The following is a 12,035-nucleotide window of genomic DNA, read 5'->3' on the forward strand; positions in this document are numbered from 1 at the left end:
CGTTTCTGCTATATTTTTCTTTAGTGGGACAAATTTCTGCTGTAGACCAATGATTAATTTACCAATCTGGAATTTTGTGCTTTGCTAGTAGATGATATGAGAATATTTAACAAGTAGCCATCAAGAAATATTGTTAACAGAATATGATTTGTCGTTAATTATTCCTCATTAAGATTAAGAAAGCACCATAGGACATATATAAAGCAACACCATCATAAATGAAACAAGATATAATAAAAATAGCTCTTTTTAAGTTACATACAAAAACAGTATTGAAGATGTTATACATTATTTTTAATTATCATCTTTGAATTATATCTTTAATATTTTACAGTATAAATATTTATCTAATATTTTGTAAGTACATTAATGATGTTAAAATCCAAATCATTTCATATTTGAATAATTATTCAAATACTAGGAGAAACATATTCGGACAATTATTTGAATCAGTAGTTTTGGAAAAGGTCATGAGTCATAAAATGGCGAGTTTGTTTCAATCCAACTTTTCGTATATTTAGTTTGGAACACACAAGTTGTTTCTTTCGTACAATGAAAAAAAAAAAAAAACCTACTTTTTCAGAAGTCGATCATTTTATGTCTATCAGGATTTTCAAAAATTAAACAGCTTTTTTTCGATTTTTTGATTACTTTTCTGACTTAAGACTTTTCAAAACTACTGATTCAATTGGATTTAATGCCACATTTACTCAATCAATCTCAAACACACAATGATGCACAGTATCATAAATATATATATACTCGACACATTCGTACTTAATAATTCTAATCTAAAAAAATACAAACAAGCATTATACGAACAGATAAAAGCATGTGTCAGACAATGTTTCAGATCGAAAATAAAATGAAAGAAAATAGCTTCATCATATTTCACACATGTATACACACATTTCTTTAAAAAAAACAAAGTTAGCATTAGTATCTTTAAATATGAACCATCTTAAATTAGATTCAAATCGAAGAAAAAATACTAGGGGCAAAAATGTCTAAATTTCTGGCAAATTCTTGAAGAGTTTATTAAGCAAGAAATGTAACATGTATAGCTTTTATAAAAAACAAAAATACGAAGTTGTTTTTACATGTTCGAGTCATACTATATTCTTGTCAGTTTCGCAGCTAGAAGAAAAAAGAAATTGGAAAACTTTTTTATTGCAAGTATGAAAGAAATCACTTGTTCAGTTGGTTCAATATAATACGCCACTACGTATGAAAGAGAAATCAATTATGAGTAATTAATTGTTCAACATTTTTGGTCCAAGTGAATTTGTTGAATATGATAACAGTATTTGCTCAGAAAGATATTTAATTTCATTTAACACATTTGAAACATTTTTTTTTTTTTTTTTTTTTTTTGAATATTGAAAATTTTTTGCCACAGAAACAAATGGTTGTCAAAGACATAATTATGGACAGAAGATACATTATTTAGTTCTTTTGTTATGAAATGGACGAAATTCAAATCTATATTGCAATGTTATTTACAGGACGAATAACCATCATTGCAAACTTCATCCAGTTCAGTTAAGAAATATATAGGAAAATAATATGTACGCCTTTCATAAAGAAATTAAGTTTTCCAACCAATTTTGGTTTTATATATAATGCTATTTTAGAACTGCCGAGACACCACAATGTTCAACAGCTATTTATGATATGTCTGGATAATCTACAATATATTGCAATAAAAATGTTTTCACAATCTTTTCCCCACAATGTATTTATGGTTATTTAACATCACTTAATATATATTTGACTCATATTGCTACTGAGCATACATTTTAAGGCTTTAACAGTAAATTAAAGTCTTATTACTTTATATTGTTCCCCGAAACTAATGCGACTAGCTAATACTCTTGTACATATTTAATTAGATTTTACGCATATTTCATTAGCTTATTTATTTAGGCACACATGACATACCTTTATACAGAAAGTTTTGGTTGAAGATAATCAAGCCTTCTCGCTGCACTTAGGCCAATAAAACAAATAATAATGTGCGGACCACATTCACGTTGTTGAAAATGAAACTAAGAGAATCTCAATTTGAATAATACCTACACTAAAACTAATTCGATGACGTATAGGTTAAAAGATACGTGTATTAACAAATTGCTTTTGATTAAAAATTGAGTTAAATATATATAACATGTTATATATTTGTCACTCTTACTTCTATCCAAAACAAAATATGTTCTATTTCTGCTTATTTGTCTAATAGTTTGTTCGTTCGTATTATTTTGGTTAAATGTGTACTTCTTATCTTGTTCATGGTGTTTTCTTGCCAGCTGTATGCACCTCTGCTACTTCCACTTGAGGAGGAGGTGCAGGGGTCATAGAACCATCATCATCTTGTGCCATTCTTAGCCCAATTGTTGCCCCAATTTTGGCGCTTGCTTGTCGAAATGTGTCGGAGAGCTTCTCCTGTAAATGAGAGCACATTCCTTGATCAACGTTAATTACATAATGTTTACAGAAACTGAATGATTAAATAATATTTATTACTCACAGAGATACAGAAATGAAACTTTGCTAGAGCAGGGATTTTGAATGCTATCAATAAGGGTTTAGATCGTTACTGTCATTAAAGCAAAGAATAGACGAGAAATATGGAGAAATTTGGTAAGGAAAGAGAGTTTTAACAGTTGTTATAAAAAATATTGGATATCAGGGTACTCTTGCAACGATTCAATAATCATCAAAAGTTTCAATATCTGACGTTGGCATTCAAGAAGAATTATTTAGAAGGATGAGTCAAAAGCTTTCCAATATTTCGATCACTTACTTGTACGTATGAAGTTACAACGAAAGAGGTGTAGTACTCAAAGTAGAGGCCACCGTGTTTACACCGTCTAAAGCCAGCTCTTCGATCCCACACAGGCGGGAAGTTCTTGTCCTTAGACGAAGAACTTCTGCATTATACTCTTGGAAGTTGAAACATTGTGAACTCAGGAAGTAGGCCATAAGTTGGAACTAGCAATAATCCGAGAGTACATGCTAGGTGTTGCACTAGTTCATTTCACTCAAGTTCATCGGTCTCTAGGTCGTTCGAGAAATATGAGGTTTAATGTATTGCGTTGTCATGATGCAGAACGGCTCGCTTTCTGTTCACCAATATATAGTATTTTCGGCACACAAAGGCATAAATCTGCTTTAACTCTTTGGAATACAGGTTGGTACTGATCCTGGATGAACTCGCAGTGAATTATTCTATCATAATTTTAACAGCCTTAGACCATCATCATGTCTTCGAAATGTCTGTGTTTGATATGTTTCGGCATCTGACCCTTGTTTAACCACTACTTATGCACATTAGAATTTCCGTAAACCATCCTTTTCTTGTCGCACATTTTTATTCTTTTCAAGTTTGAAAATTACGAATTATACTGGATTGTCATATTGAACTTGCCTGATAACCATCCAGTGCCAGTCGTAGAATTTGACACTATGGATTGATGAACCACGTCGGAAATCCACGGTTTTTGGCCTGTGTGACAGGTTGATTAGTGAGGTTTTCGAAGCTCTGGCGAAATTTCTAGAATCATCTGGTTGGTGTGTTTTAACGCAACACTACACAACTCTCCAAGGTACAGGCTGTTAGTATCTATGCTCATGCTAGCAAGTACCTTCGACAACTGGAACTGCTTCAATCATACTATATACACGATGCACGTATAAATGTATAAATGTTTCGGCTGATTAAATTCTTTGTTTGATGTTCTTGTGTAACACTGAGATTTCAAAGGACGGAACGAACCTACTGTTTACATGGACCCCATCGACTGCGAGACGTGAATTAGTGAGTGCAAGGACCATGATCATCTCGCACAGAATACGTCGTTCTCACCATTTTATATCCACGGAAGTTCTTATTTTGCTCTTCGTTGTTCTCCTCCTTTATTGTATGCTTGTCTGCTATTCAAAAACTCTTAATTACACTCTGAAACAATTATGCTAGCATTTGATAAATTATATAAAGTATCAAGAAAATGCACCTAAAATGGCTTTATTTTAGGAAGCCAGATATACTGGGTACAATCTTTAGAATTGAGTGGCAACAAATTTCATATGTCTACACGAAGGAATAATTTCAATAACATGTAAGTAAATGTATGCTTTATTAGAAAAAGACTAATAGCAAAAATAAATACTAAGGACAGCCCAATCTTTATATTTTATGAAACTTCTTATACTAGTAAGTCAATTTAATAAGACAGCTCTTAAAAATCATTAAAAATTGAAGGTTTTCAATATTTATATTTTAAAAGGATAGATGTGAGCAGGGAATTTCTAGGATTATTTTAATTAACTCAAAAGGTATCCTACATATCACTCAATATGAGCAGCTTTTTCTAATTCTTAAATCTATCATAAGCAACTAATCTATCATACACATCCAGAATGCAAATGATGAAACTAATCTCAAATAAAAATATAAATAAAATAAAAATAATAAATAAAATTCTGAAATAATAATAATAATAATAATAATAATAATAATAATAATAATAATAATAATAATAATAATAATAATAATAAATACAATAATGAAAACAAAAAACAATAAATTTATCATCATATTTCTGTAGTAGTAATTGAAAGTTATTCCCTCACTCCTAAATATCAGCACTGTACACTATATTTATTATATGTTAATTGTGCAAGAAGCTACAGTTATACATATAAAACCATATTACAGGAGAAAATTGAAAAAAGTGTTGTACAAATTATTATAGATTATTCTTCGAGTGTAATTACTTTGTTGTCACTTAAAGGCTTTCAAAGCAAGTAAATTAATAATTCCTTACCTGAACTACATTTATGCACATTGATGTTAAGGCGAGACCGAAGATAAGATAAACTATGGATGCCATCATGTACATAGGATGCTAAAATACAGAAACAAAACATTAAAATCATTTCAAGAAATAAAGCAATTGTACATTTTCGCAGTTTTAGGTTAGCAAGAGATGTTGATTTTATGTAATGATTTTATGCTAATGTAAGTGCACACCTTTAGTTTATCAAATTTTGATAGATAAAAAGTAAGTTGTGACGGAAATTTCATATAATTTCTAACAACATTTGAAGATAATAGTGTACATTGATAAATTAATTAAGTCATAATTTAATAAAGAGATATTAAATGTAAATGTCCCAGATACAGTATTAATGACATTGCAATATTAATGACAGATACAATATTTATATTGTTTTAATAAAAGAAAGAGACATGGATTCCAGATTAATAGTGTCTCTTTCCGGTTGCAGTTTTATCTAAGATGTTACCATCTATATATTAAAATGCTAGATTTATATGTTTGTGGACGTTTATATATTTTTGGCCAATTCTTTTCACAATGATATTTCGGAAACCACAAGCTCTAAAAAGATGCCATTTTCACTGATCGATTGCAAATTTTGTGTAGATTGTTCAGTTCTAATTGAATATTTAAAAATGTGGCCATTATTTCTTTATTACATCTTTTAGGGGTGCACTGGAAGTATTGAAATTTTAAAAAGTAAAGCATCATATCCCACGAGTTATCCATGTTAACACCACACATTTGTATAAGGGATTAGTATATCTCTCCGGCGTTTGTTTCATGCCCAAATAATAATGAAAAACGAAGGATAATCATTTCTCCAATCTAAGATGAATCTTTATTGTTTGGAGTGCTTTGCCCAACGAACTCCATGTATCACTGAGATTATAATTAATTGTGTGTGTAATGTATTTGCCTATTACATACTGCATGCAAGAAGAAAGAACACACTGATTATACCTAGGTACATGAATTAGAAACTCCAACCGTAAGTAAGTTCAAATCTTGTAAACGGTGCGAGATATTGAAAAAAATAATCGAAAAAATCTCCCTTTTATGATACCCCTTGCCGATTTTTATCAAGACGTCCTTCACTTGTGTCTAAAGAGATATGTACAAATGTTGTGAGGAATTACAAGGAGATTCATTCTCATATGTGAATGATGCGCTGTGTAGAGAGCGCAGGTTCAGCTAGTATGTCAATATAAGTCAGATATCTATTTATTGGTGTCATTCTTTCGGTCTAATTATGCTAAAGGCATGCCTTGTGACGAGAGAACACGATTCCTAATTTTCATTGTTGAATTCAGACAACTGCAATATGACTTACCATGGTTCACATGACAACTCTTACGATAGAGATTTAGGTTAGCCTTTTCCAGAAATAAGGTAAATTTTGGCAAAGTTAAAATAGTTTCACAAAGTTGTTTTGTTTTCGTAATTTATTCAAAGTAGTGGTTCTGTCAGATCCATTGTACATTATACATTAAAAATAGTGCTTAATTAAGTTCTAATTGGTTATATTTAACGTTTTAAAAACCAAAACAAATAGTTTTAACGGAGATTTAGTTTCTATGTTGCAATTAAATAGTCACAATAGTTTTAAATTAGCAAATCGCTTGCACAGTGTAACACAGGATAAGACAGCAGCAACGTCTATTAGCACCTGGATCGCAAGTAATCAGGTAGTGACGTCTATTAGGAATTAGAGTGACGTACAATCTGAGATTTACGCGTACTTTGCTTATTTCTTATGTCGAGGTTATTTGTTGTACATTAATACTTATCATAGTTAATAAAAAATCTACTCTGGTGCTCATATAACTGCGGCCTTTACTAAATATTCTATTGTTCGTCATTTATTTTGGGTTATTTTTATAGTCTCTCTAATTGTATCATTATTAACGACTGTTTGATATACAGTATATACAAAGAAGGGCACAAATATATATATAGTTGGTTTGAATATAACTACTGGAAATTCCTCACATATTCATTTAATTTCTTTAAAATTTCCGTTACAATTTCCTCAACAACTTTATTTTATGCTAAAGATATAATGTGCTATTCAACACTTGTAGATTCGATTACTTTAAATTTTGTAATGGAAAACTGCTGTTCGAAGACTACGTAATAATTGGTTAGTATGACACTTAATTTCTTCGGTGTTCAGTTGGCGTTCTTTCAATATTTAAATTTACGCCTATATTGGTAAATTTTATTTTTAAAAATTAATCTAAACCTTACTCCAGAAGACCCTTATTTTTATTTCTTTTATTTCTTATATGATAAATTGCGCTTATGATTGTAGACCTTTATTTTTATTTTTTGTATGACAGTAGAAGTTACGTTTAGCTTTTCTGGTTATTTTTATGTTGCATTAAAAAATGATACTTTAAAATAGTATTCTGAATTCTTTAATGTTTTTTGTTGCTCAACCCAAACCCAAACATGAATTAAAGAATATGGTCTAAATATTCACTGATTGATGGTATAAACTCTATTGATGTCCATTCTCATTGCGTTTAACTGTGTTTCGTTTAGTTTCAGAAAAGAAAGCGTAAATATGTTTTGTAGAATGTTAATCAAGCTATTAAATTTCACAATCCCTTAACTATAGTATGCGATTTGACATGAGATTTGACATTTCTTTCGAGAATGCGTCCATGGGAACTTTTGTTTGCTTTCATATATATTATATATATATATATATATATATATATATATATATATATATATATATATATATATATATATATATATATATATATATCAGGGATGCAAATAAGCAACAAAATTTTACTAGCCCACATTCCACAATAGAAATCCTTTACTTACCTTCGGTGTGATATTAAATACTCGCCCGCACCGATAAACCACTCGCCTCGGGTGAGTGGTTATATATATAATATTTCTTTGGTCGGTTTGTATATTAAGAGATATTCAATTTACAATATTACTTGTCGCTCTGAAGGGAAAACCTATGCATAGACTTTTAAGATCACTTGATATTATCAGACATCATTGTGAAAGAAACCAATGACATTCATGAAACAATAAGGAAATTTGATACCGATGATGGAAACAGTTACTATGAACGAACCAAATACAGCTTTACTCCTGTACCCAATATTTTTAAACGTGGGACGTTAAACTAAAATTAAAATTAAAGGTTTCTAAGTTTGATGTGGTCAGCATTTGGAACAATGTTTATTTACCTACAAAACACTTGTTTTAGAGGTAGCATTTTTACTTGTAAAAAACAACTATGACATACATTCTTGCGTGTAACTGTTTAATATACATACAGAAGAGGCTATACTAACGTATGAGTGTAATATGTTTCGGATGCAGTTTTTCTATAGATTCTTAATCATGAAACTTTAAAAAACAAATATTGTTGTAGTTGGGTTTACTCGGAATAGCCATTAAAGATGGCTGACGGATTAGATCACGTTGACGTCGTTACTTGCATATAGTGCCACTCAATTTCAAAAATTCCTTTTGACTAGAAAGTCATAAAATATATTTCATAGGTGGTAAAATGTTCTTTTAAAAATGTGTATTTTTGATATCTCCTCTCGCTATCAGCGAAAAACCAACAAATTGGTAATTTAATTAATTTAAATGAAACTAATTTAACATAATTTTTTCTCTCTAATTTAAATGGAATTACTCATTGTGTTCGATGTATCATTATCCAACGCTATACGAGCACTATTTCTGTTTTAATTCTTTATCATGACACTAAATAATAATCTATTCTTGTGAGTCATTTTTAATAACTGACAAAGATAACCAATACAGTAGTTGGTGGCAAGCTAGTATTTTAATTGCTTAGTGTCATGAGCAAGAATCAAAAGAGAAACTGAGCCCAAAGACGTTGCATAGTAACCCTATTTGAATATTATTGTTTGAGAAGAAGAGAGTTAAAGAATGTTTAATAATTTCTAAAGAATACTTTATGATCTTTCAGATTATATATATATATATATATATATATATATATATATATACTTACAGCACATTATAAGAAATCGAATCACAAGTTATGTAAATAACGAAGTCAGCTTGATCTAACCCTTATGTCTTTAACCTGACCACAACAATTGGTTTACCTTCTTGGTGACCTCAATTTTTATATTGCTTGAAGTATTGTGAACGAAACGTTAAAGAAAACGCGTTTAAAAAGTTTTGCATGTTCATATGCCATTGGTATTTCGTTCAATACTATCATATTAATATTTATCTTAAAAATTTCAACATCTCTTGCTGTTTATAGAATTTTGGAGTGAAAATTACAGCCAGTGATGCTGACTCATTGAAGCAATGAATATCATGCCTTTGCAGTTTTAATGAAGAAGAATAGAAAAAGCTGAATAGAAAGGTTAATTAATTTATTCTAAAGCGATATTAAGTTACATTTGCAGCATTATCTAAAAGATAGTATCAATGGAAAGTTATTAAAATCACTTCTTTGTTGTACAAAAAGTTTTATTACAAAAAAAAAAAAAAAAAAAAAATCTTTATAGTCAACTTTTTGCTATTCAATTATGGCAAAAATGAAACATCTTCAACTAGAATTTACACTTCCTCCCCTTTGAGAGAAAAAAAGAAAGCCACTAAGCTTGATTAATAATCACGATAATTAGGGAAAATATGCAGATAACATATGATATGATAAATTAAAGATATTAAACTATAATGAGGCATTACAAATAGGAATAGTTTCCAGGTTTTCCAATTAAAAATAGAAGATTATGGAGATTATTGTGTAAATGAAACATTTTTTAGTACGCTTCCAATCACTTTTTTTATTTTAGTGAATACTTAAAGGTAATAAGAATAAATAAAAAAAAATAGAAGGTAAATCTGATAGTATTTACAAAATTACTAATTATATGCTTCAAAGCTTTATGGATATATGAAGCTCTCTTGATAGAAAAATATTGGAAACAGCGGAGTTTTGGCATCTCAAAAATAGACAGCAAGTAAAAGCAAGAATAATAATTATTATAGTAAATGTAGAATATCCTAAATTTTAAGCAGGTAGAAAATAAGGTAACACAGGCTTTTCCAGAAACTTCAATAAATAAAATAAATAAATAAAAAGAACTATCTTCTTTATGTGACCCCACTACACCTCAGTCACTAGGGACGAATTTTCACATTATATGACACTGATGAAGACACGCCGTGAGGGCAGTTCCTTTTCAACTCCTCCTTGCAAATATCAATATAATGATAACTGTAATATCGAGGAGTACCATATCATTGATGTTTAAATATGATGTTCAAGCTATCTATACAAGTTAAATATAATTTCAAAATTAGTAAGTAAGAGTGTCAAAATTAGCTATTAAACATTGGAAATATTCCACACAGATATACACAAAAACATACAAAAACAAAACAGCACCAGATTATCTTCGGAAAATCAATTGAAAAAAGTGAAATTGAAACAGCAAAGAACAGTGAGCACCAACAAAAGAACTCAATACATGATCTGACACGTAATACAAAAACAACTTACTAAACTGTTTTACAGATGTAATTAGTCCTAATTTACTTATATTGAGAAAGACTATATATATATTCTAGGAAATTCCAGATAGCATTTTTCAGTAGTGCTTCAGAAATGTGTTTCCTGATTTACTAATGATATAGTTTTTTCAACATTTCCTTATAAAATTGAGAAATACGTGAAATAAAATCAGCGTGCAGTTACATAATTATTGGTACATCGAGGTTATTGGTATTACATTCAGTATAAGTACTGACATTGGTGCAACGTGATTTACAAACACACACACGTTTGTGTGATTTCAAGGATTTCGCAATGCCTAACTTAATACAATTAATTTAATATGTAATTTTGAGTATAGTTCAAAATTATTTCTGTATAGACTATTTATATGCAGTTAAATGGGCTGTTGTACTGTGTTCTCCGCGCCACTTCAAGAAACTTCCTAATATGATTTTCAGTTTAAGAGCTAGTGATGTAGATTTTCATTTAGGTAATGTTGTAAGTAAAACCGCGGAAGTGAAGTATGATTTGACCAAATCCACATTATTTTAGACGATAACTCTTCCAAGGTTATAACTTTAAATCTAAGCATTTTATAGCTGTAAGTTTGCGTATTGTGGAAAAATCGTACTTTTAAAGTTTTTTAATAGCAAATCTTTATTAAAATTGTTTGCAAAAATTTTACTTAGTCCAAACGCCAAGTTTGATGGTCCAAATCCAGGAATCAAAAGCCAACACACCATAATACTTCACACTCTTTTATAATAGGTTAAGGTCTACAATCGTGCCAGGTTTGATTTAGATCCGACAAGTTTGGTTGAGCTTACAAGTGTCATTCATTTTTCAAAGAAAAATCAATGAAGACCGACAATATGGATTTTTCTCTTAAATTTAATGTAAAGAACACATGTGAGGGACTTGGAATGTATTATGTGAGTGGAATATCAATTGAAAGTGCAAAGGAATGTGTGTGTGTATAGTACAGCGGGGTTATAATTCAGTTCTTGCATAAATGATAACCCTATTCTAACTTTCAATTCTACCCTTTCACTCCAGTTCTCTTATCCAGTTTTGCATCTATCCTTTTTGAACCACGTGGGGAAAAAATATTCACATTATCCCTAATCTACTGAGTTAATGACTCGCGCAGCTACTTTAAACAAAAACCAGAAACTATCTTCAGATAGAATACAATGCAGAATCTGTTGTAGTAGGGTATTCACAGACTATTTTTGTTAACAACATGATCCTTTATGAAACACTTTACTGGATCAACTGACATTCGGCTCCAACTAGTGTGTGATATCAATCTCTCAGTAAATTAAATCACGTATACGATAAATTATATATTATATATATAATTTATCGTATATGTATTATATATTATATATATAAATTATCTGTATATTCTTTTCAAAAATGCCTTAAAGTCGAAACAAGCATATACTTGAAAAGCTTTCCTGAAGTACTTAAATTAAATTAAATTTATTTCAAAATATTCGTCGCTGTGTTGTTGAAGAATTAAAATGCAAAAATAGTAATATAAAAAAAATCTCTGTTCTACTTCAATTTTTATTCATCACTTGTACTTTTTTTTTTTCCAAAATGGAAGTTGAGAAGCAGCATTTGCAATATCTATTCTACATAAGTAGCGATAATAAAGA

The 12,035-nt window shown here is 29.9% G+C and overlaps 1 protein-coding gene across 2 annotated transcripts in view; it reads right to left on the minus strand.

Moving 5' to 3' along the window:
* Window positions 1–366: 366 nt before the first annotated feature.
* The window catches only part of LOC145666868 (potassium channel subfamily K member 18), a 240,731-nt gene continuing 229,062 nt past the window's right edge, over window positions 367–12,035 (minus strand). For both annotated transcript variants that reach the window (XM_081734449.1, XM_081734450.1), the window contains exons 4-5: window positions 4,827–4,907; window positions 367–2,442 (exon numbers count right to left, since the gene is read on the minus strand). In XM_081734449.1, coding sequence (XP_081590575.1) covers window positions 2,287–2,442; window positions 4,827–4,907 — 237 coding nt within the window. In that variant the 3' untranslated portion in view covers window positions 367–2,286. The remainder of the gene's footprint in view (window positions 2,443–4,826; window positions 4,908–12,035) is intronic.

The sequence above is a fragment of the Thermobia domestica genome, chromosome 12, assembly GCF_964235325.1.
Source record: "Thermobia domestica chromosome 12, izTheDome1.hap1.1, whole genome shotgun sequence".
Classification (NCBI taxonomy): domain Eukaryota; kingdom Metazoa; phylum Arthropoda; class Insecta; order Zygentoma; family Lepismatidae; genus Thermobia; species Thermobia domestica.